This window comes from Globicephala melas, chromosome 6 (assembly GCF_963455315.2).
Source record: "Globicephala melas chromosome 6, mGloMel1.2, whole genome shotgun sequence".
Taxonomy (NCBI): domain Eukaryota; kingdom Metazoa; phylum Chordata; class Mammalia; order Artiodactyla; family Delphinidae; genus Globicephala; species Globicephala melas.
The window spans coordinates 72,387,088-72,413,012 of record NC_083319.1 but is presented as its reverse complement, the minus strand read 5'-3'; the positions used below and the strand labels follow the sequence as shown (position 1 = coordinate 72,413,012).

Here is a 25,925-nt window from a genome sequence, read left to right as displayed (position 1 = left end):
CACGAAGTGCACTGCATGAGATCTTAGTTCCCTGACCAGGGATCGAATCCACGCCCCCTGCTGTGGAAGTGCGGATTCTTAACCACTGGACTGCTAGGGAAGTTCCAGTCTCAGGATTCTTAGTTTGATTTATTTTTTTCTCTTCAACTCCCCTCACCCCTATTAGATTTTTCTCAAATATCTCATAAATCTCCTAAATAATTCTCAGGCACTACTAGTAGGAGAAATACAGTAACTGTCCTAAGGGAAAGACTCATTTGATGTATTTCAGATTTCCTTATGTATAAGAAAACATTTGGCAAAATTAAGGTTCTTTCCTTCTCGCATATCTTTTCTAGTATCTCCTTATAAATGTCTGATCATTTCTCTAGAAATTTGCATCGTTTCAGACTGTGTGTTGCAGCCAGTGGTGTAATGGAAAACCCCTTGACAAAGAGTCAAGACTCTGGTATTCTACACCCAACTCTTTTGCTCTGTGTCTTTGGACAAGTATGAAGTTTCCCTTTTTTTCTAAATACAAAGAGTTTGGACTAAATGATATCTGTATTTTTGCTCCAAAATTACGACACCCCCCACCCCTGCAACATATAACTGTGTTTAAGGTTTTATTGCCTCTTGAGATTTGAATCCCCAGTTTACAAAATGAGACTTCATTTTTTTTTTTTAATGTTTAGTGGAATCTACAGTCAAGTATATTCAGAAAGTACCATCACATAGGATTTTTGGTATATTAGCAGATTGTGGCCTCTCCTAACTTTCTAGACAAGATTTCAAAAATAAAGTCTCCTCAATAAGTGTGTGATGATAAATCATCCTCATTACAATATATGTTTGGTAGGTACTAGGGTGAACAAAGAGGATAAAGACAAGGTTTCATATTTCAAGCAGTTAAGCCACTCACAAGACACAGTAACAGATGAGTACATCTTCGTTTCTTCAGTATTTAAGAGAACAAGGCATACAATGCAGTGTGGGCACAGGTAAGGGGTACCCAGCTCAGACTAGAGTGGAGAGGATGGATGAGAGTTGACTTTAGAAACTAGGTGATGCCCAAGCAGAGTCTGAAGTGACGAAAATTTAGATGACTGGAAAGAGCAGCTTACACTAACACAGGGAAGTGAGAGCAGGAAGCTTTGGGAAACTACTGAAGGTTGTATGTGTTTATATACAGAAGCTAGTCAGTACCCTGAGTATAATGGACTAAGAAACTTGAAATTAATCTTAAAGCATTAGGGAGTCCCTGAGAGATTTTAAGCACAGAATAACCCAATCAAATGTATTTTGTGGTATCTCTGAACTTCTCATTTGAATCAAGACAATCTTGATATAGACTGAAAGCATTCAACCAACCCAGTCTCAGTAAAATTTGAGGTTCCGTGTGTGTTTTCCATGGATGCAGTATTCTGTATTCTTGGAATACCTCTTAAAGGCAACTGCTCTAATCTACAGTACCTTTACTAAGTCTTCCTGTTAGGTATGATTATTCCTTTTATCTCCAGCACCTTTGCTAGAGGGAATCTTTAATTTCTTATGGACTTACTTCTGTATGCTTTGTTCTCTCAAGTCTACTCATTTGCAGCCCTCTGTGAAACATGCTTGTCCTCTGCAAAACCTAGTCTTGGACGGATATGTGTATGTCTTGATGTGTGTTTGAGACCTGTTCCTGGTAGGGTTTTGCGTTTAGAAGTAGATCAAAGGACATTGCTTCCTTTTGGTGGGTTTTGAGGTCTGTGGCCTGAATTGTGGTTAGAGGTCACATCTTTCTGTGTGTTTCTGAGCTCTCTTGGAGGGTCCAATATAGCTCCCTGCCTGTAAAGCCTTGATGCTTTCACAAGACCTTTGCTACTGCCTGCCAGAGCTGGAGCTAATTTTTATTTAGCAATAGTATCATTTTCCTCAGTCCCATCAAGACTCCGTTTTTTGATATGAGCAGCAATTAACTCTCAGTTTAAATAGGCATAACTATGACCTTGTCCACTTCTTTCAGCTGAAGAGATTGAATGGAGCTTTTCAAAAAAAAAGTCTGAAGTGGCAAGTATCTAATTTTCAGGTTTAATGTTTGTAGTCCTGGGTCAGTAATTGACAAGTGATAGAAGTTGTTCAATGGTGATCTTGCCAGTGGGAGATTTTTCAGATGTCCTTAGTTTAATAAAGAAGAGATTGCTTTGTTCATTTATAGTCCTTATCACTTTAATCTGTTGGTATTAATGTTCACTGTCACTGATCATTGATGAAGCAGAGAGAATTGAGAGCAGTTGTATTTTTGGACAAAAGCATTTAGATGGACTGCTGATAAAGTGATGTGCAGGGATTTTAAACTTTACTATGTACATGAAGTACCAATTCTTTCCATAAGATATTTTCATTTCTTTTAGTTCTGTGTATTTTGATAAACTTGTGTTTTGATAGCCCATTCTTAGTATATGTGTTACTTGTCCTTGAAGGTTTAATGTATAATTAGTTTTAGTTGCTGATGAAGAAATGAGGTTTTAATTGCAAGGAACATACTGTGTCTCAAACTATTCCATTTTCAAGACCTAATTACTTTGATAACTCTGTTTTTATCTCTGTTTTGTCCAGTCTGATCTCATTTGTGCAGAACAGTTTGAGAAGCCATTGGCTAGAGCATTTATTTGTCTGGTACTTCCGATTGTCTCCCATCCTTTTCCCTTCAAGTAATCTCAGCACTGCTTGTCTTTGTTTATTATATCACTTGTAGGGTTGTGAGGAATTCCAGAATAAACCTGAGTTTTAAATTGCTATCTTTGGAGTAGATTGGTATTCAGTGTTGTACTTTCTGTATCATCTTTAAATATTTAAATTGAAGACTCTCTGGCTGCCTCTTAAATTAGATCCTTCACTTAGTAGTTTTGATATTTCATAACCTTGCTCCTCAGGCATTAAATATTTACCTGTTTAAATGGCAGTGAAAATGTAAAATCCAAACCTATCTATTAATCCGGTGAATGTAGATTGGAGAACAGCTCTCACTTGGTGAAAGAAGAAGCTATTTTGACCCCACTGGAACATATGCTGGAGGTTCATTGTATCAAAGTGTTTCTTTTTTTTTTTTTAAACATCTTTATTGGGGTATAATTGCTTTACAATGATCTGTTAGTCTCTGCTGTATAACAAAGTGAATCAGCTATATGTAGACATATCCCCATATCCCCTCCCTCTTGTGCCTCCCTCCTACCCTCCCTATCCCACCCCTCTAGGTGGTCACAAAGCACTGAGCTGATCTCCCTGTGCTATGCGGCTGCTTCCCACTAGCTATCTATTTTACATTTGGTAGTGTATATATGTCCATGCCACTCTCTCACTTTGTCACAGCTTACCCTTCCCCCTCCCCATGTCTTCAAGTCCATTCTCTACGTCTGGGTCTTTATTCCTGTCCAGCCCCTAGGTTCATCAGAACCATTTATTTTTTTTTAGATTCCATATATATGTGTTAGCATACAGTATTTGTTCTTCTCTCTCTGACTTACTTCACTCTGTATGACAAACCCTGGGTCCATCCACCTCACTACAAGTAACTCAATTTTATCGAAGTATTTCTACTAAAGAAGTTGCCATAAAACAAGACCATGTCTTGGGTCTTCTCCATAGGGTTTTATTTTAGTCTTGAAGAACCACAAAGATAGACTTAACACTTTGAGGTTTCAGGTAGCACAAGAGTAGTTCTCTAGGTAAGTATTAAAGCCAGGCACCAGTTTGAGCTCCAGACCCACAGAAAAATCAGAGTCAAGAATTGCTGATAATTGCCAGATAGAAAATTTGGTCTGGAAACTGATTTGAATCTCCAAAGTAAAATACAAGTCCATATCCTATTGCAAGTCTTCTGCCTACTTTGGTCTAAGTATGTTTTCTATTTATAATCCTTTGAGGTAGAAGAAGAGGAAGAAATACTTTCCGTTTCCTGGAAGGGAGGATGTTGCTGACAGTGATATCCTTGATGGGGGGGGGGGCTGCTTTAATTCCAAGAAACAATAAACGTATAGAGGGGAGACATAGCACATTGATCTGGGAGGAGAGAAGTTGCCCTTCCTTCATCTTTATTTCCTGGAAGTGGGCAAGGGGGAGTGGTGGTACGATGCTCATTTAATGGAATTCTAAAACTTAGTAATAAAACTAATTTCAGAATTCTTATTATGATGTGTAGTTTTTCCAGTTAATTGCAATTAGTGGCCACTCATCGTTTCTTGGGAAAAGTTGCTTTAAAAAATATTAATGGGAAAATAAAATAACTTGACTTAACCGTAATTTTTGGTGCCATCCTATTCTACTGTCTGTCCTCCTCAGTTTCACTGTGTGTGTGTGCTTAAGAAACAATCAAGATTAATTTTTCAAACTCTCAGAACAAGTGCACTGATGAGCTAGTTACTGTAATGTGGTATTGTGGCATGAAAACCGGACAAAGGAGACAAGGACGTGGGTTCAGAAGATCAGAATTTTAAGCCAGAGTTCAACACTTGTGTATAACCTTAGGAATTTTACTTACCTTGTCTATATCTGTTTCCTCAGCTATAAAATACGAATGTGTGCCTTCACAGGGTTGTGGTGAGGCACAAACAAAATACTGTATCTGAAAATGCTTTGCAAATGATGAAGTCCCATAAGCCCCTAATTGTAAGTTAAATGGAAATATTGTTACCACCATGAGCTTCTATACAATCAATCACCCTGCCTGTGGTGATAGGAACCAGTTCTTTGACAAAGTTACTGAAAAACAATATTTTGAGAAGGTTTGTTATTGGTTCTTGGAGCCCTTTTAATGTAGCTGTGTTCTAAAAATGTACCTGGGATTTGTTTTAATCAGGTGTCTTACCTTACATACAGACACATAAGTGATTGTTATGAAGGAAGAAGTTTATACTTAACAGATCTCTAGAAACAGCAGGCACAACGTTCCATGCAAGGCCACATGGGCAAGCACCAGGGATGGCTAGGAGGCAGAGGGGAGAGGGCAGAGCATGGCCCAGAGCTTTTGTTGGGTCCTAGTGGAAAGCTAAGGACAAGGCAGGACAGGTACACTGAGTAGGTTTGGCGTTGGGTAGTTTGAGTAGTTTTGGAGGGCTCTGGTCTATAGGGGTGGTTCCTGATTGTAAGTTACCTGGCCCTAAGCTGATTTAGAGCAGGAGGAATATTGGCTTGATGTGAGGATTTGATAAAGGAGTTGGGGGTGTGGTCTCTGGATTGACTGGTTTGTGTATCAGAGGTACCTCACGGTGGGGGGGGGGGGTCACTTACTATCTCTAGAATTAGCTATTCCTGGGAGGGGCAGTCTCTCCAGGATCAAGGCCACAAATGCCAGAGCATCGAGAATACAGAAAATAAGAAAATATAGTCAATACAGGTTGGGAATTAAAGAAGCAATGTGAACTGAAGACCAGACACTGAAAGAAAAAAAAAAATGCAGATAACATAACTGACCCAAGTATGTTTTCAAAGCTTTTACATAAGCACTAAATATAAACCCGTTTTCCTAAATATATTTTAGGATAACTTTTAAAACACTCCACCCACACTCCTCTGAAATGCACAAAGCAGTGAATGTCACTGCGTGAGTAAATTATTCTGGAACACAGTAAGGGACTCAGGTTGCTCTCAACTGTAATGGTTGAGGTCTTTACCTACATTCTCAGATGCATGTAGAGGTAAATATAGTGTAGTCACCTAAGTTTTTAGGCTCTGTGCTAATAACAGTTTAGGTGGATTAGAGATTATTTTATTATTCCTATTAACCATACAAAGAAGGTAAAATTTGTTCAAATTCAAGAGCCCTTAATGAATTAAACCTGGTTTTGAGCCCAGGCATATTGGTTAGAGAGGTGTCACCTTTGCTTGAGCTTGTGTTGAGGCTGCCTGCTTCATCAGTCATTGGAAGTAAACCTCCTAACTCTGAGCATGTGTAGGTGCCTATTCTGTTGCCCATGGGAAGTGGCTCTTTATAAGGGGAACACTTCAGTCACACAATCTGGAGCAGACTAACAGCTGACTTGGTGAGAGCTCCCTGCCACTGAAATAAAGCCTTAGAGTCCTAGATTCTAAGAGTGTCTGAGTGGTGGGATTTTTAGCTTACCCAGGTAATGAAGGATTGTATTTTAGAAAAGAAATTGGATGTTCGTGTATTCACATCACTGAATGCACATATAGTTAATTTGCTTTGTTTTTATCAGTTTTTAGCAGTCGCAAGATTAGACGCCATTTGAATTATTTTGAGCACTTGGGAAATTTCTTTCATTTCTTAATTTTCACTTATATTTAAGTTCTCGAATCTTCATTGTTCTTAAGTATTTAGGCATAAAGAAAAAAGGAGTAGTATGTGAATAGTTATCTATCTTTTCTCCACCACTATTCCAAATTACCTGTGTCTGTAGTATAAGACAGTGCTAATGTGACTTCCAAATACAGCTTTTGGAACAGCAGGTATAGTTTCACTTGTTATTGAGCAAACTTGTTGAATAAAGGGTAAGAGTATTAAATGTTAACACTGTGGGGATTGGGGTGAAAGAGAGCAAGACCTTTATAAAACCTGTCTTTTTTTCTGGAAAGAAAAAAATAGTGATAACACAGAGAACTGTGGACATAATTGAAATCATGGAGAAAATATTTGGTGTTTCATACCAAATATCAAAAACTGTTTAACTTGAAAAGGTATTTTTTTAATTTTGTTTTGCAGTAAGCAGTGAGCCAGATTAAAGGTGGATACTAATGGCTACAATGAACAGGCAGAAGTTATCTTGTCATGGTACTCCACCAAATCAAGCCCAGGAGTAGACTCATTGGCCATTTTTATGAATGGTCTGGCAGATGGGGTATACTGTGAAGGTCCTGTCCTAGTAGTCAGTTCAGAAGAGCTTACAGTTAAACTAAAGGAAATGAGGTCAAAATAGCACATCAGACTCAGCACTAACTTAAAATTGGCAGAGATAGGTTATAGGCACAGAGCTATTGGTCACAGTTTGGGCAAGATCTAGATGACGTGATGAACTCTCCTTGAATGCCGTGTGCCTTGCAAACTGTTGTGGACCTACGGGATCAATGGGGTACTATCCTGGCTTTACTCAGCAGATATTCTAGCACGTGTGATGTGCTAAGATACAGTGATAAGAGAGACAGATACAGCTCCTTTCCTCCTGGAGTTCATGTAAAGAGTGTTGATGATAAATACACATGGACTTGTTGTGTCTTCCATCCTGGTAGAAATTTGGACACTATATCGCAAAGATGGGAAGCTTTTTGAAAGGGTACCTAAAATGGCAGGTAAAGTCAATAAACCAATAGACAGACTTAAGACCTTTTGAAAACCAAGATTAAAGAGATTTGTGGACAAGAAGACAGTAGGCAAAGGATAACGGGAGGTACAGTTCATTCATGCTTCAACTTCTTGCAATTTAAGGACGATAGCTATTTTCGAATAAATCAAAAGGAAGTACTTATAATAAATTCTTCAGAAACTTTGTACCATCACCCCCAACCCCCGAGATGGGAGACGTGCAAAAACAGTTCACACAGATGTGTCAGGTGAATTTAGAATCTTTAAGCTTGGTCTTCTGATTGAGCCTAAATTCCTAGTTTAGGGGGATTTCCCCCCTCAAGGATAACTTATTACCATGAGTAGTACTCTGCTATGTGCACCATTGGTCTGTTTTGAACACTTACAAAGCTAGGGGTAAATACTGTCTTCTCTCCATGCAAGGGAATGGCGTTTCTCATTTGTCGAGAATTTCTCCAGAAATGAAACAGTTCACTCTGGACTTGCTTGCACTTCAGTGTTTGTTGTGTACTTCTAATGCAGAAGCTGCTAACTAACTTGAGGCAGTTTTTGCGTTTGAGAAGGGAGGTCACTGAGTGTGCATATACGTTTCATTGCTCTCTTCCAGGTTTCCTATGCTCGCCCAAGTTCAGCTTCTATCAGAGATGCAAATTTGTACGTCAGTGGACTTCCGAAAACAATGACACAGAAGGAGTTGGAACAACTTTTTTCACAATACGGACGCATTATTACTTCTCGTATTCTGGTTGACCAGGTCACTGGTAAGTAGGCAGCTGCTCTGGACAATCTTTTCTGCTTTCCGACTGGCAGATGGTGAAATATTCTGCCTTCCCATACAGAAGTCTTACCTGTGGAACACATCAAAGGTATATGTGGGACAGAAAATGCAGTTTTCTGCTGGGACTGTTCATAGATATGCATGGATAAGAATAGATTGTGGAGTGTAGTGAGCAAGCTTGAGTCATTTCCTCTGCAGACGTGCAGGTTTGGAGTCTGTTTTGTGGCTTGTAATAAATTTATAAGTATAATTATTACATGTAAGTTATTACAAATAATTATTACAAATTAATCTTCATTTCCAAGCCGCTGCATGAAAAAAGCTCCCATCCTCCTTATAAAGTACTAATAAACAATCTTATTTTTGTGAAAAACATAGTTTAGTGCAGCTAATTCTCCAGGAGCGGATTACACTACATCTACCCTGGTAATTGCTGTTAAGGCTATTTTTCAGGTCCATGCTGTGTTGTATAGGCATGTGTAAGAGTTTAAAATTTTGAATGTTAAAAATTTATTTTAGCCCTTATATTACTTTTAACCAAACCAAAATAAGGAGACTAATATGTTTATTAAAAATTTTGTATGTAAGGGAGCTAGCTCTTCTGCTAAAGCTTTGAGTTAAAGAAAAACTAGCAATATAGATTTGATTATGGATCTTAAAAATAAGGCACCGGCATATTTTTCTATTGTAAAAGCAATATTCTTTTTAAAACATAAGGAAATTAGGGAAACATGGTAAGGAGGGGGAAAAATAACCTATAATGCCATATACTTAAGCAGTCACATTAAGATTTTGTGAGTAGTCTTTTTTTGGGGGGTGGGGTTTCTTTGTTTTTTAAGAAAATATGTTTTTCTTTTTTCTGTGTGTTTCTTCTTTCTCCCCTCCTTCACTCTCCCTATTCTCTTTCTCTCTCCTTTCCCCTCTCTCTCTCTCTCTCTGATAATTATTGTACCTGTGGAGATAGTTGTACATTGCAATGTGTGATTTTTAAAGAAACAATGGACCACAGAGTAAAATTAGGCCACGTTTTTAATTCTTCAAGTGACGATCAATTTAGTTGATCTGAATTTGATCAGAAGCAGCCTATGTTATGCCCCTCTGTGCTGTTAGTTTACCTCTTACAGAGTCTGAATACCATACTTCTGAGTTCTGAGTAAAGTGATATCTACCATCATTCACATACTTGGGAGAATGGCCTGTAGGTTTTGCTGTATGGAGAAAATTTAGTCCAGTGAGGTATATACAAATGTGGTCTTTTCTTCTTAGCTGCATTTTGTAATTATCATACATTCTATCACAGTGTATTGTACAACACAGACTGCTAATGGAGTCATATAGAAATCCAGGCCTAGCAATCTAGATATATTTGTTTAGAGCAACAAAAATGGCCTGATATTTTGTTCATATTTTTCATGCTTTTTCATTCATTCATTCTCAGTGAGGACTTGTGAATCAAAAGTAGATTTCTTTCACCTGTGATACAGAAAGCCCATCTCTTAACTGCAGGTCCATCCTGAGTATATAGGCTCACAGGTGGATTTATCTCACCACCTCCTGGTTTAGTCAGTGGTTCTCATGTGTGATTCTGCACCTGGAGCATCAGCATCCTCCTGGAACCTCCTTAGAAATGGAGCCCTCCTTTGGGCTCCACCCAAAACCTAATGAATGAAACTCTCAGAGTGGGCATTTTACCAAGCCCTTTGGGTTATACTGATGCATGCTCAGGTTTGAGGACCATAGGTTTAGATGACTCATCCTATATAGAGGCCATTTCGTTGCTTATCTAATGCTTTCCTTATGGAATAGTCAAGTCCTAGGGGTTATTCATTCTTAATAGATAACTGAAAGGATAGATTTGCTGTCATTTCACCATTTCATCTTTATACTTAACACTTACAGAGTGAAATTATCCACTTTACCTAAAATGAAAAATCCTGCAATTTTGTTATTCAGCCATCAGGTGGTAATAATGTGCAGCAGGTATAGCTTAAATAGGAAGGGTGAAGTGATAGGGGCTGTCTGAGGTACGTGTATATGGAAAAAAGGCCTCATCTACCTTAGAGTAAAATTCTAAGCCATTCAACTTACACAGTATTAATTGTAAAGCAAGCAGACCTTTATTCTTTTTTAAAGTTCCTATAAATCATAATGGTCTAGTGCATTTTCTTAGCCTATCTTTCTTAACAACCTCTCACTCTTTTCTTCAGTGACATACTCTGAATCATCTAGGCTTTTCTCACTGCTAGTCCCAAGCTGGTACTGCTACTACCAATTTGCTTGCCAAGAAAGTCTTTCCCTACAACTACTAATCTCATGATGGCCAGCTATGGCCACCCCAAATAGCCTGTTAAGCTAATTAAATGGAATGAGTTGGGTTTCCTGCTACCATTTCTCAAAAGCTGGACAGGTATTTGGCCATCCCTCTGCCTTCCCCCATTCTTGTCTCTCAGGGTGGGGAGAGCGGGAGCCAGGGAATGACATTCCGTAGTCAGAAGTAAATGCTGCCAAAGAAAGAGAGCTTTGAGGCTTTACTTCTATCTTATTTATTTTTAAACTCTACCTCCTCTTTCACCTCTTTTTCTCCATATAATATTATTTCTCTAATAAAGAACAGCCAGTTAAAAACAGTGGGGGAACTTCAGGGAACCAGAAAAGCCTCTTCAGACATTTTTCTTAAAGGGTCGGTTTCCTATATAATATGATTAAGTAGAATTATATTGTTTAAAAATGTAGCTGAAATATATTTTTCTACCACTGTGCATATATTTTTAGCATAGCTTTTTAGCATTTTTAACAAATGTCTGTTTCTGTTCTCCTTGTAACAAGAAAAAGAGCTACTGTGCCCATCATTTCTGAACTGTTTGTCCAGTAGCATAATTTGAAAAGTACAAGTCAGGCATACTGTTGAGTTTTTTAAAGAGTGTGAGTGCATGAGAGGGAGAGAAGAAGGTGGGGAAAGGAAACATGGATATGCTTGTGTGCTTTCTTCTTCTTCTTGGCTTATTGGTAGCATGTGGTAATGGACTTTAAAATGCGTTAATTTAATTTAATGCATTTCATGTATTTAAAAAAATACAAAATTGTAACGCTATACTGAATTGCTACTAAGTCAAGGTAAAACTTTTCTCCTCATGTGATTTTGTGGCAGATGTTATATGTGGGTGAAAACATGTTCTTGAGAAGGAAAAATTAATTTATCCTTTCTTCTCTCCCTCCTGTCTCCTTCCACTCCCTCTTTCCCAAATCCTTACCCACATCTACCATAGGCATATCAAGGGGTGTAGGGTTTATTCGATTTGACAAGCGGATTGAGGCAGAAGAAGCTATCAAAGGCCTAAATGGCCAGAAACCTCCTGGTGCCACAGAGCCAATCACTGTAAAGTTTGCTAATAATCCAAGCCAAAAAACAAATCAGGCCATCCTTTCCCAGCTGTACCAGTCTCCAAACAGAAGGTATCCAGGACCACTAGCTCAGCAGGCACAGCGTTTTAGGTAAGTCTGGTCTGGTTCTTATGCCCAGCTACTCAACTCAGAACTCTCAGGTTCATTGTCCAGTACTTTTACGGACAGGGTCTCCGGTTTGCTATTATTATTGTTGTTTTCTTTCTTTTTCTTATGGGCACAGAGAAAACCTACTTGGGGAATAGTGTCTGTTGCAAATATCCAGGGTGGGGACAAAAGGACAATAACCTACAGCAGTGGTTCTCAACCAGCAGTAGTTTTGCCCCTCTGGGGGCATTGGCAGTGTCTGGAGACGTTTATGTGGGCACAGCTTGAGTGGGGGGTGCCACTAGCATCTAGTGGGAGAGGCTAGGGATGCTGCTAATCACCTTGCATGTACAGTTATAGCCCCCAACAGCAACAGATTATCTGGCCCCAAACAGCAGTAGTACTGAGGTTGAGAAACCCTGACCTACAGAATGCTGGGGGTCTTCTTAACTGTTTCCAGTGCTTTCAAATTCCCCTTTTTAGTTTTTTTCTTGATAAGATCTTATTCTTGTGTTTCTTTTTTTTTTTTTTTTTTGCGGTATGTGGGCCTCTCACTGTTGTGGCCTCTCCCGTTGCGGAGCACAGGCTCTGGACGTGCAGGCTCAGTGGCCATGGCTCACGGGCCCAGCCGCTCCGCGGCATGTGGGATCTTCCCAGACTGGGGCACAAACCCATGTCCCCTGCATTGGCAGGCAGACTCTCAACCACTGCGCCACCAGGGAAGCCCTTGTGTTTTAATTTTTAGGTCAAGCTCTTTCATTTACTTCGTTTTATAATATGTGCACCACTAAGGGTACCTAACTTATGTGATGACATTACGTTTTTATAATTTAGTTCCTTCTTCCCTTTTTAGGTTTTTATTCCTTGCAGTTTAGAGGTTGGCAAACCCCTGTAAAGGCCCAGATAGTAAATATTCCAGGTTTTGTGGGTCATGGTCTCTGATGCGTGTCTTTTTTTTTTTTTTTAAACAACTCTTTAAAAATGTAAAAACCATTCTTAGCTCCTGGGCTGTAGAGAAACAGATGGCAGTCTGGATTTGGCCCGTGGGTGGTAGTTTTCTAACCTCTCTATAGTCCATAGAATGACCATGCATTTTTAGCCCAAAGAGGATATTCTGTCTCATAGATGGGTATAAATATTCTGATTTTTCAAATTTTATTCTAATACTGGGGCAACAACCAAATTAAGTCACTTAAAAAAACCCCTAATCTGCATGTGAGAAGAATGGTGACTTTTAGATGTTAAACAGAACACAGAGACATAAACGTTTTTTATTTTCCGTAACATTTTTAATATCCTTTTTGGCCATATGGTATACTGCAGCCATAATGCCATGTAACCTCCATGCTAGTATTTTTTTGTTTTGTTTTTTATCACCAGTGAATATCAATTTTATTTCCTTGCTGGAGCAAAATAGTTAATTACCAAAAATATAATCACAAATTTAGCTTAATAAAGAGTTATATGTTTTCTAGCTTAAATCACATGCATTTTTTTCATTCAGGTGTTTTAGAGTGCTGAAGAGAGTAAAGATAAAAATTAGTAAAATATCTCCTTTAAAAAAAAATTATGTCACCTGAGGTATGAGAAAGAAATTTTCCGTAAACACCATGTTCATTTCCTACTTAGGGTGGCTTTTGCCTTGGGAGAAGAGGGTTTACTGTCAGAGGCTCCATTTGGAGCTGTATGACTTGGTACCCAGTTGACTAAGCCTTGTGTTCACTTCGCTCTCTGCTTTAACTTTGTAAGGTTTAAAAAAACATTGGTAGAAAGGGAACACTGCCACTTTTGACTGTGGTGGTTGGTGATTGGGCTGGAGGAAGACATGCATGGGGCTGCTTGCTCCTCGCCCTTGCGGAGAAAGAAATTTCACAGTCATTTCTTAACTCTGCCTGTAGGTTTCCTGTGTGGCATCTTAAGTGAGTAATATTTTTTTGCAAATTTAGCACAGACATGCATGAAGGAACTTTAGAGGTGTTTCCTAAGCAGCCTATCCAGTTAACTTCAGAGGTCTTTGGGGCCTAGAAAAGAATTTTGAGCTTATTATGTAGAGGAAAGTTGTTTGAAACTTACTGGTTGATTTTAATACTGTGAAAATACAAGATGTTTGATGTTAGTAGAAAGCTGTATTAGTTTAAATTGTTATTTTTGGTGTTTCCCAATTTAACCTCTGGTTTTTGTTTTATGGTAGTTACTGAGTAAAACTGTGCTCTTAAAATCAAGATTGAATTCTGAGAAAGATTGAGCAAGAGGGCTGAAATGATAGGATCTCCAGGAAAATGCCTGATTATTGAAATGACAAGGCATGTAGGTGACTCAAATATTAGGTTGTTGATAGCTATTTCATCTGCTCTCAACATCATCTAGCCCCCTCCCTGCATGCTTTTTTTTTTTTTAATTCGGTAAAGCTTTACAGGATGTTCTGATGATCAAATTTAATATTTTAAAAATTATCTTCTGCCCATTCTGTGCTTTTATCTTTTAGTTCCGTATGTAATTAACTTAGCGATTCTTACTTTCCTTATCTCCTATAAAAAGAAGTTTTGGAAAAAGGGAATAAGAGTTGTCTGTTTTAAGGGAAACTGGGTTTCAGAAAATCGGGAAGAAGTTTATTGTACTTTCAGATTCTTAACTCCTGTCTACGTCACCCCATTTCTCATAATCCATCTTCAGATAATAAATTATGAACTAGTCTTTGAGCTCAGTGAAGGTGTTTGGTTTAGATTCAGTGTTATAAGAAATTGAGAGCCTTTATTCCTAGATTTTAAGTTTACCCTGTTGTGTATTTGGTTGCTTTTCTTTAATATCTTTGAACCTGGTCTGTCATTACCTTGATTTTTTTTTCTTATTCTATTGAATTAAGGTTGAATCTTCTTTCATCTCAGAAGGACTCTTGAATTGAAGGACTGGCTTGCTTTGTTGGTATTTTGCTCTTTTGTAGTTCAGGCCTAGGTCATTACCTAGATCTTTTGTCTCTAGTATCTGTGTTCTCATGCTCTCAGCCTTGAGTTTGTCACCTTCCTGCGAACACTTAGAAAATTTTGCACTGTGTGTTTTTATGTTGTCATAGTGCCTCGGGAGTTGAGAGACATTAGCGAATACAAGTTATAAATATTAATAGCCAAGGATGTTTTTAATATTTATGCAATGTACCTTATCTTTTAAGGTTAAAAAAAATTAAAATCCATGTAATAAGAGTTAAGTTTAAAAGTGGGCTTGGGAGGTTTATGGCTCAGTCAACCCATATGAATAATTAGAAAGAATTATTTTAACATGAGCACTGCTAATCTAATATGCTTATTTAATTGACTACAGTTTTCAAAATAAGACCGGCCTTGTTTATTTGGATGGATAGTGTAATTCAAGCCCCTTAAGTATGTTCTTGGGACATGGTATCTGAATTAAACTTTCAGCCAAATTTTTTTCATCTCTCTACTTGTGGAGCAGCCTTAATTTTATTAAATGTGGTCTAGTCTAATGGCTTGTGTGCCTGCTTCTATAATAAGCCTTTATGCATTTTTAAAGGAGCCTTTTAAATCAGCATTTGAGTTTCATTTAAGGCATGTGCTGGTTGCACTATCACAATTTACTTTGGGAAGAAACTGGTATCAATCGTCCTGAATAATTTTTTTCCTCTGTTTACAGGAATTAGATAAGGAGATGAGTTGATGATCTTGTTGTGGGTTAAATTCAAAGCAGATCTTGGTCAGTGATCTTCAGTGAGGTTTTGGGAACCATTATTTGTAGAGTTCAGAGTTTTCTTTTCTTACCCATTAGTAATCTCTCTGTATATTTTTATTTCTCACTTTGACTGACATTTCCCCTTCTACCTGCGTGTAGGCCCTCCCATAGTCTGTCAGCTAAATTTCTTGGAAACTGGGAAGGTACCTTCTTTTCACTCTCTACTTATAAACATCTAGCTTTGAAATGGGAATATTCTATTCAAAATATTGCCCACTTATAATCAGAAACTAGGCATGTAGTCATAAACTATATGCACATGGGGGCTTGTGCTATTATATTCATTAATTCATAAACCCTAATCATAAACAGAAAATAAAAATAAGGATGAAATAAACAGTATATCAGTGTTTTGTTAATCATGCTAACTGGCTCATTTTTCACTTACATAATATCTTAGTAAATAGTATACCTTTAAAGCAAGAGTCATAAAATTATGATCTTGATAATTTGGAATTTCTTGTCTGACTTCATGTGAGACATGTTAGATTATTTTGTCTAACTGCATAGTGTAGCTTGTACTAGGAGTAGGAGAGAGAATCAACTCTCTCTTTTCTTATTTACTTGGGCTTTCCTTACTGGTGTCATCCTCCCTCTGATGATGGTGATGATGGTGATGATGATTTGTTGTTTGCAGGAATCTTTTTAAAACTACCTCTTCTTTGAGGGTTGTTTTAATTAAATCTAATCCTTCAAATCCACTTAACGTGTTATTTGTAAAGTGGATTATACCCATGCTAAAGACCAGGTGACTGTGTCACTTTCCCTTTGAGGACCGCTCAGTCTTCCCTCAGGAGAGTATGTGATGCATGGGGACTGAGTGAGGGCTTTGGATGCAGTACATTTATTCAATATGAGTAAAGAATACTTTATTTTTAAATCAGAAAAAATTTGTATTGGACACTTTAATATTTATTTGCCATACAGCTGTATATCATCACACACACCCCTCCTAGGTCATTCTGGAGGCTATTAACTTGGTCTCCACTAAAAATTGGCTTCTGTCATTAAATGATCACATGCAAAAGATGGCTGTCCCTGAACTCTGGACAGACCCAGAAAAAATGTATAATTCTGGAGAGTAATAGTGGTCCTTGTGTCTGAGCTAACTGCCTAATTGACAGTTTTCCAACTTCTACAAGGCTTGGGGTACATGGTGCCCTAGTGGAGCACACACTGCCTTCTCCCAGCTCCTGTGGGTGTGTGGCACTGAGAGCAGGGTAAACTGCTAGGTCCAACTGTGGGCAGGCGGGGGTTTTCAGTGTTGCCTAGGTCCTGTTTCTTAGGTGCCATGTTCCTCCTTGTTGATGGGAGAGGAGGGAGGGGCAAGGAGAGCAAAGAGAGAGAGGGAGAGGCAGATAACTTGGCTTGAATTGCATAGGATTGAATTTTTTCTAAAGTGAATATTGAGTGAAGATATCAGTGGGCAGGATTGTGGTATCACACAGGATTTCACAGGTAGGGCAAATATGAGGCTCATTGAGAGGGTCCTCAGAGATCCTAGTATAAAAGTCCTAGGCCTCCTGCCTGGAGAATCCTGGGGTGGAGAGTGAGAAATGAGATATCTCTCCTTTTAACACATGTAATCCACTTCTGGGGCAGTTTTGGTTTCTACCCTACTTAGAAAATACTGAAAACTTGCTTAGGAGATTCTGTCTCTGGACTTTGGTTAGTGTCCTAAGCTGGTGGTGATAGAGTCTGCACAATTAATGGGCAGAGATGATGTGACTCTGTTTTGGTGTCTCTGCATCTGAGCCTTTGAGTACTTTGGAAGCAGACCTCAATATGCTATTCTGTTCTACTGGTGTCATATGCCAAATGCATTCTGTATTGATCATTCAGCAATTCTATGAAATTATCTATATCAGATTACTTTATTGTTGATGATACTAATTTGTTTGCATCCTTATTTCTGGTATTTGTGGCCTCTACTTTGGAGTGTAAGGGTATGGCATCTTTGACTATACTCATTACCTCTGCACAAAACAAAATCCCCCTCCCACCTGTGTACTTTTTCCATACATGTGCTCTCTCCCTTGCATGTGCAAACAGGCTCCCCAGTCTGCCCTTCTGATAGTTCTTACTCTGGATTAAGCAGTTAAGGGTAATGTTAGTAACCTCAATGCTTTGATTCGGTCAACAGATACTAATTGTAAACCTGTAGTGACCCAATCTGTCTGTGCTCCACGATTAGTGGTACGATGAGTAATGAACTTGTCCCTGCTCCTGAGAGGGTAGAGGGACAAGGCACACACCACACACAGATGAGGCTCCTTTGTCACTGTGATTTGTTCCTTTTTTTTTTTTAATAGTACTTTGCATTACAGTCAGCTCGGTTCTTTCTTTTTAATTTTACGAAACACACAAATGTACAGAGGTAATTGGGAATAGGAACCTGTGAAGATTCTTTGTCCAGTTCTGAAAGACCAGAAGGAGGCGTCTTGAGGCTTTTATGAAACTAGGAGGAGTTGCTTTCTCATGTGTGCTCTAGCCTCACTTGAGGCCACAGGTTAGACAATAAGGTTGAAACATTTTTCAAACTTAACCGTTCATGGCTGTTAAAGAAAAAAATGTTCTCCTGACCCAGAGTCTTACTTGGAGAGTGTTGAACATTGTGGCAGTTGAGGTATTCAGTTATGCCTACCTCCTCTAAACACACGTCACTGATTGGTACTCATTGCACAAATGTGGAACATTGGAACGGTCTCTTTGAAACTGATAAAGCAAGAAGAATCAAGTGCTTAAAGACATCAATTTAATTTTTGAAACAGGAAAAGGGTAGAGAGTTTTAAAGAGTACCCACCCACCGCCATCTACTTCGTAAAAAAAAAAATTTGTTAAGAGAAGCTCACTTAAGTTTGTTTCTATCTACCTGCTTCTTACACCCTGAGTAGTGGGACTATACTTCTTGTAGGACAATCAAAATAAGCGTCAGACTGGGGTCTGAAGTCCTTGCTTTGTTGCTCAGTGAGTCTGTCGTCTTAGGTTCTGTGGACCTCAGCTGAATACATTGAGCAATGGGAGGTTCAGCTGAGGTTGTCTATAAGGTTCTTTTTACCTATAATAACACCACTTTGATTTTAAGTAATGAAAGTCCTTTGTATTTGGGGGGTTGAAGGGAAATTTATGGAATTCTGTGTAAACTGCAGAATTTGAATATCGATGCCACCATTTCCTAACTCTTTGGCCTTGAGCAAGTCCCTTAATCTGAGTGCCTTATGATACTCAGGAACTAATAGCTCTGAAAACTAAAAATAATATAAGGACATGTAGGTGCATGTGGAGTGCTTAGAACTTGCCTGCAAAAGGTGAGAACCCAAATGTTAAGTATTCCAGAGCCTCCACATTTCCTCTTGAAAGGGTTTCCTCAGATGACCACCAGTGATTTCCCTGACCTTTGTAGAGATAAACTATATCCATTGGAAGAGCTACTGTATTATGGCAGTGGGTACCATCCTCTCAGAAATGTAAGAAGCCCCACTGTTCTGAGACTTCACATACAATTAATATATAAAAATCCCCTTGGAAGATGGCAGTAACGAGCCCAGCTTTCTTGGACATCAAGGGGAAAAATTAAAAACTGAAGTTTGCTAAATGTGTGTTTTGCAGGTTGGACAATCTGCTCAATATGGCTTATGGAGTAAAGAGGTAATGATAGAGGTTCATGATAACCATAATCCCTTCCCATAATTGACTAGTTTCTTTGATTTGGGGAGTGACACCCTTCATAAGTTTGTGTTGGGTTTTCTTTTGCATGTACAGCCTAATGAAAAGCTGTTTTTGAAGCACGGTTGACTCAAGGAATATTATTATACCACTGGATGCCACCTGGCCTTTAAAAACCCCATTATTTGTTTTCTCTTGCATTGCGACGTTATAGCATGTTTCTGTCTGTGTTGGTCCTTCTTGCCCCCAGTCCTGCTTAAGTTCATGAAGCCAGTTCCAAATTTATTTCTTTGCTATTGTGAGTAATATTTTTCAATACAGCATATGTGGCCATTTCATAACTTATTAATACCGTGATATTATAGCATGCCACTGCAAGCCACACACCGACTTTGGTTGAAACCTCAAATAGTTGTATGTATCTGTTGTGGGGAGGGGAGTTACCGAAACTCTTGGGATGGGAAAGGGGAAAGAATTAAGTCCATTGCTGTAACCAACCTCTGTTTCTATTTGTGCGTGTGTGTGCGTGCGTGTGTGTGTGTGTGTGCATGTGTGTGTGTGTTTCTCCTATTTTGTTTAGTAGGTTTTCTCCAATGACCATTGATGGAATGACCAGTTTGGCTGGAATTAATATCCCTGGGCACCCAGGAACAGGGTGGTGTATTTTTGTGTACAACCTGGCTCCTGACGCAGATGAGAGTATCCTGTGGCAAATGTTTGGGCCTTTTGGAGCTGTCACCAACGTGAAGGTCATCCGTGACTTTAACACCAATAAATGCAAAGGTTTTGGATTTGTGACTATGACAAACTATGATGAGGCTGCCATGGCGATAGCTAGCCTCAATGGATACCGTCTGGGAGACAGAGTACTGCAGGTCTCCTTTAAGACAAACAAAACGCACAAAGCCTAATGAGCTCTTGTCCTCAGTCCATTTATATATGAAAACTATACAACAAAGGCAAGTTAAGAGAAACTTTATACATTAGTAAATGTCTTTGTAAGTCAGTGTTGAGATGGGATAAAACGACTACTTAGCATCCTAAGAAATATGTGAGATTTTTTATTGCTAGTATTTGAATTAAAACTTCTTAAATATCTTTTATGTTTGAATATGGACAAGAGGTACAGGGTTTTTACCTGTCACATTGCATTCTATTGCCTTCTTTGAAGAAGGTGGACCTTTTAAAGTGTTTCAGCTAAGGGAAGACATTTCTTTTCTTTTTACATAACTGCCTTGAACCTGTGAGTAAATATTGAGGCTTTGTGTTGTAATTCTTTAGTTGGTTGTGTCTTTCCCCCCCCCTTTTTTTTCTTTTTCTGATTAGCTTTGTGTTTGGTTTACATTTAAAGCATTGCTGTTATGTCTGAGAAAAGTATTTTGAAGTTTACATTTTTATTTATGAAGTTAAAAACAGTATTTATTTTGTAATTATGATTTGGGTTGGGGAAGGGGGGCTACATTATAAACGCTTATTGTAAGAATACTGGAGAACTTTTCGTAAAGCAGTACCTTGCCAAAGAGATAAGAGCCTCTTTGATGTGGGTTTAAAAAAAGCATCTATTTTTATAAAAAAGAAAATTTGGAGAAACTTTTTACTGGTCCTGGAACAAATATTTTGACTTGAATACTTTGAGAAATCTCTTCATATGACACCTAGTGAGCTTTTAAAATTTACCAGGAAATTTGCAGTGGTTGGAAAATTTAGAAAGATTTATGATGTAGAAAATACTTTTGAGATCTTTGTATGAAAGGAGTAGAATCAATGGGGGAAACACTGCTGGTTTCGTTTTTGTAATCACCAGTGGAGCGTCTGATCATCCTGGTTATTATGTGATAGGTGGCTCACATTGATTTGTGATTTTGAAACAAAAAAAATTTACAAAAGAATATATAAGAGCAGGCAAGAAGTTTAAATTACCACGAGATGGGGGAAAAAAAAAATCTGTTCTTCCTAAAGAAATCCCTTCAGATAGAGCTCATGGTGTTTAGTGATGTACTTGCAGTATTGTTTGAAGAATTGTTTTGTCTTAAGGAAAAAAGATGTTGCACATGATTTGTACTGCAGCAGATCGGCAAAAGTGATCTGAGTTGGATATATTTGAAGGTATTTTGAAAGTTATGTTCAAGGCTAACACCTGAGCTTTGTGTAATGTAAATAAGACCTTGTGTTATGAACCTTTCAGCTAATTTGATTTTTTTTTTCCTTACATGCCAAGTGATGTTCAGGTTTTGAATGTTTTTGTATCAGTTTTTTCCTTTGTAAATGGCATTAACATTGTTATTTGAGGTCTTGCTTAATCACTTTTGTTGTCCTGAGGACTTGAATTTACAGTGCATCAGATTTGTTGCTAATTTTGTCTGTAGATAGTCTAGCTTCAGCTGTTTATGGTGATGCTACATTTTCGTTTATAAATATGTTTGTGGTAAAAAAAAATGAGTATAACCATAGGTTTTGAACAAATTTCCTTACATTTTTCATACAAAAGTCATAAATATCTGTATGCTATTGAAATTTAACTTTGTATGATGCTTAAACCACTATTTGGGGAAATAATAAAATAAGTCTTTACCATGTATGAAAGAAATTTTAAAAAATACAAAATATTTTCTGATTAGCATCTAGCTTATAATAAATTTTCAAAAAAGCTGAAGGCAAAAATGCCTTCATCAGGATGCACTGAGAACTATATAGTTACGTCCTGCTTTTTGTATAAACTGAGATGCTCACATGCTTCCCCTTAGAACAGGCAATGTGCTATGCATAACATAGTTGTACATTATCTTTGCAGTTGCGTTGAGTTTTATTTTTATTATTTAAAATTGTAGTTATAAAAATTTTCAGTATAGTACAGTACATATACTGTGAGGCGCGTGCTAAAGTGAATAAGCGAGTTTTCATGCTGACCCACTCAATGCTATTCAGAAATCAATTGGCTTAGCACTTTCTCATATCCTTAGGTGCATTTAGATTGTCAGAGTTAACCTGCATTTAAAAAAAAACAAAAAAACTAAAAAACAAAATACATGTATATACTTAAAAAAAATAAGGTTTCCCTCACGGGAAAACAGCAGCTACATGCTTCTTTCCTATACTACTGTAGCAAACCAAGGCATTGATGAGAGGGCATGCAAATTGTGCTTCACTTTACAGTGTTTATCAGAGCACTTAATAAAATGTAAGGCTGGTATTTATTTGAAGTTGTACAGTATGACTTAATTCACATCTGTTGGAATAGAAAATATATTCTGTTGAGTATTTAAGAGGCTGTACATGTTTTCTTTTGTGTTTGGATTCTTTGTACTTTTTCATGTTCAGTACATCAATAAACAAAGTTGAAGGGAAAGAACAGTGTGGTGAGTAGGTCTTTATACATTTTTTGGGGCTCCTGTGCTCAGTCTAATAAACTTGCTCTCTTGAGTTAAGAGGTTCCCTCAGAGCTTTAGTTGAAAGCAGTGTTATGTAAAGTATTCCAAAAGGCATGTTAATTGAAGTAGAATGTGCAAAAAAATTTTTTTGAATGACACCTTCTGATAAGTTAGCTTTCAAACATTAACTCGATGGGTAATTTTTATAGGGATACGTGCTTTCATTGGCTAGTTGTACAGTTTGGGTAATTGGATGCTGACATCATTCTATACCTCTGATTGAATAACCATTAACTTTTTTTTTTTTTAAACAAATGGAAATTGTCCTCACACATTTACTTGAGCTAAAGAAAAACCAAATAGAAGGAAGGTAACTTACTCTGCTGCCACTGGCAAGATTTAATTCACCCATAGAATCAACTGTTGTTGAGTGTAACTTTTGTTGCCAATGCCAGATTATCAAGAGACTCCTCTAAAATCAGAAACTCAGTTTCCATTAGGTTAGGGTTGATGTATGTAGTACACGTGTACAAATCATGACCTCTGCCAACGCTGTGTTTCACATATATATTCAGCCCTGGTAAGCATCCTTAGCAGATCTGTGGAGGAAGGAAAATTATTTCTTGCTCATCTTTTATACAAAGGTTCTACTTCTGTAGAACTTAAGAAAACTTGATACGATAATGAAGTGCTTTTTTTCTTTTTTTTTTAAACAAAGTATACTAAATGGCTTCTTTTAATTTGATTGTGTCTGTCAGCTTTTTTGGTAAAAAGCCATTCTAAAAGTAATTGTCCTGAATTCACAGTTTAGTAGTCAAGAGCTCAGCTGAGTGACAAGACAATTTTTTTTTCTTCCAACATGCAATTAATCTCAAATCTCCATGCTCCCTTTTTTATTACAGGAATTCAATACTCTAATTTTGTGATTTTGGAACATCCTCCCCTCACCTCTCTCCTCTTGTATGCTTATCAGTATTTTGACTGGTTTGCATGTCAGCAGTTCTTTTATATTTGAGCAGATAAGGGGAAAATTCTCAGTAAAGGTTTGTGACACTGTTGGTGTGCTTGAGGAAATAAGTTTTTTTCCTCAGAATTCCTTCTCACCTTATGCTTGCAAATCATCCAGGTTATCACAATTCAGTGTTAGATTAGCCAGTATAAATTTTGAATCTTAACATCATTTTACATTATTATAATCTGATTTGAGGAAAGGTGTTAGCAATTTAACCTTAATTTTTTTTTAAAATAAACAGATTGCAAGTGTCCTAGCCTTATTTTATGCGATGATCAAAAAAAATGTAGTGGAAACTTGTAATTTCCCACTCAGAGGGGTACCTAGAAATAAAAAATGCATATACTTTAGTAAGAAGTATGTTGACATTTTAATATACTTCTAGAACAGTATGTGTATACCTTGTTGGTAGAAAATACAAAAAAAAAAAAAAGAGGCAGTGGTTTTGATCCTTTATGCCTGTGTTACCATATTGGATCCTCAAACAGTGGAAGAGAACAAAAGTATTGCTAGAATTATAACAGAATTGATTATTATTTGAAGAGCATTTATAGCCTCAGTTATTTCAGCAAGTGGTTCATTTTTTTCTCTACTGTTGTTTGTATTCTTTCTCTGAAAATTTTCAAAAGTGGGCTCAATTCCCTTCAGGTTGGAAGGACTAAAACATCTACACATTAATACAGGTAGCCTGTTGACATGGGGTTACTGAAATGAACCTTTCCAGTGTTCTGGTTCATAGAAATAAACAGAAGTATTTTTTGGTTATTCAGCACAGGTTTATTGGTTATCTATGCTGTGTCCTGGGTCTGTAAAAATGAGCAAGATGTGGCTCTTACCTTCTTGGAAACTGTTACTTAGAAGTGAGAACAGACAAGCCACCCTGCCATGCCACCTGGAAGCAGGTGTCCAGCTAACTTGCTGTAGTTGTTACAAACCCCTTTACCACTCATAAGAGTGAACCTGCTCTGTTCTTCTTATAGATTCTGCTTTTCCTTTCTTGGATTGATTATTAGCCCATTTGTTACTAATTTTGTTTTTTTTTTTTTTGACCGTGCCCCTCGGGCATGTGGGATCTTAGTTCCCCTGACCAGGGATGGAACCCGCGCCCCCTCCAGTGGAAGCGTGGAGTCTTAACCTCTGGACTGCCAGGGAAGTCCCTCATTTGTGTAATTTTCAATCTGGCATCCGTATCATTTAGTTTAGTCAATCTTGAGATGCTCTTCTGTTCATTAAGTTGTCCATATCCTTTCTGAAGCAAAATAAACGTTATTATACACAATAAAGACATTGCCTGTGTGAATAGTTAGGTTAATGGAGGAATTGGCTGGATGGTCTTGCTCTCTCTAAACATATAATATATGGAGTGACAACTTGCAAAGCACTCATGGTAAAATATCCTGAATATTAAAAGTATGCTGACTAGCTTTATTCTTTGAATGAAAACATGTCAAAATCTTAGGGTCTCACACTCATTATTAATACTACTTTTAGCTTAAAAAACTAAAGATGTAGATTAAGATGTAATAGATACTAACCCCCAGAAATACTCATGGATGTTACATTTTGGAATACCTTAGAGCAGTCAAGCATGAACCCCTGTTTGGAAGTCATATGCCTCTCTGTCCTTAACATAGCCTGTCTTATTCTCCAGAAGATTTGTCCGCATCCACAAGTAGCTATACAATACAAAGAAAGACAAGAATGCTATGAACAGAGTACATTAAAAAGAAAAGGAAGATGGGAGTGACTCATACATGTCTGCGTGTGTGTGTGTGTGTGTGTGTGTGTGTGTGTGTGTGTGTGTATTGGGTGAGGATAGTTAGTGGGGTGGGAATGGGCAGCCACACAAAAGTGGTAGCAGTTGAGCTGCATCACTAAGGGTAGGTGGGATTTAAAAGAGATTGGGGGAGGGAATCCACGAAGAGAACACTGATTAAAGACATGTAGGTAAGCTTCTGTCTACTTGTAACAGTTTCTGGGCTATTAAGTCACATTCAGTACAGACCTATGAGCTCATTAAACATTTTTGTGTTCATGACTAGTTAAATCTCAGATTAGTCGGAAAATTGAGTCCATAATGAAATACAGAGTATCTAAACATTGAAATTTTGTTCTTGTTACCTTGCCCATTTCTATTGTAACACTAGAAATACTTGCTATGATAGATTATATGTGATTTTTGGAGTTGCAGAGAACTTGCTGGTAAGGACATTGACTTCTTTTAAAAGAAGTCATTGGTATTTGGAGCATGTTGTTCAGTGTATGCAAAGAGACCAAATGAAACTAGATCTCCCTAGTAAGAGAATAGTGGATCAATCTCTTTCTCACAATGTATACTTCTCAAACTCAATAATTTAAGATGATAACGTGATCCTTCTTTAGTGGTTATGCTATTTCTAGTGCCATGGTACCTGGTTCACTCTTAAATGTTGGATTTACATTTCATACTTTTCTTACCTATCGCTCAGGTATCACCTGCATGGAAGGTGAGAGGAAAATTATAAAATTGAAATATTTCTCAGATATTTCCAAGATGAGGTTTTAGTTTGACAGCTTTTTACCTTTCTGTTGTTGTTTGGGAAGGTCAGTTAA

At 37.8% G+C, this 25,925-nt stretch overlaps 1 protein-coding gene across 13 annotated transcripts in view; it reads left to right on the top strand.

Annotated features, from left to right (window-relative positions):
- ELAVL2 (ELAV like RNA binding protein 2) overlaps positions 1-22,296 on the top strand; it is a 135,413-nt gene extending 113,117 nt beyond the window's left edge. For 11 of the 13 annotated variants that reach the window (XM_060301005.1, XM_060301008.1, XM_060301000.1 and 8 more), the window contains 4 exons: positions 7,887-8,040; positions 11,324-11,549; positions 18,897-18,935; positions 19,534-22,296. In XM_060301005.1, the coding sequence (XP_060156988.1) occupies positions 7,887-8,040; positions 11,324-11,549; positions 18,897-18,935; positions 19,534-19,864 (750 nt within the window). In that variant the 3' untranslated portion in view covers positions 19,865-22,296. The remainder of the gene's footprint in view (positions 1-7,886; positions 8,041-11,323; positions 11,550-18,896; positions 18,936-19,533) is intronic. The other 2 variants (XM_060301007.1, XM_060301004.1) reach the window with 1 other exon arrangement.
- The last annotated feature ends 3,629 nt before the right edge of the window (positions 22,297-25,925 follow it).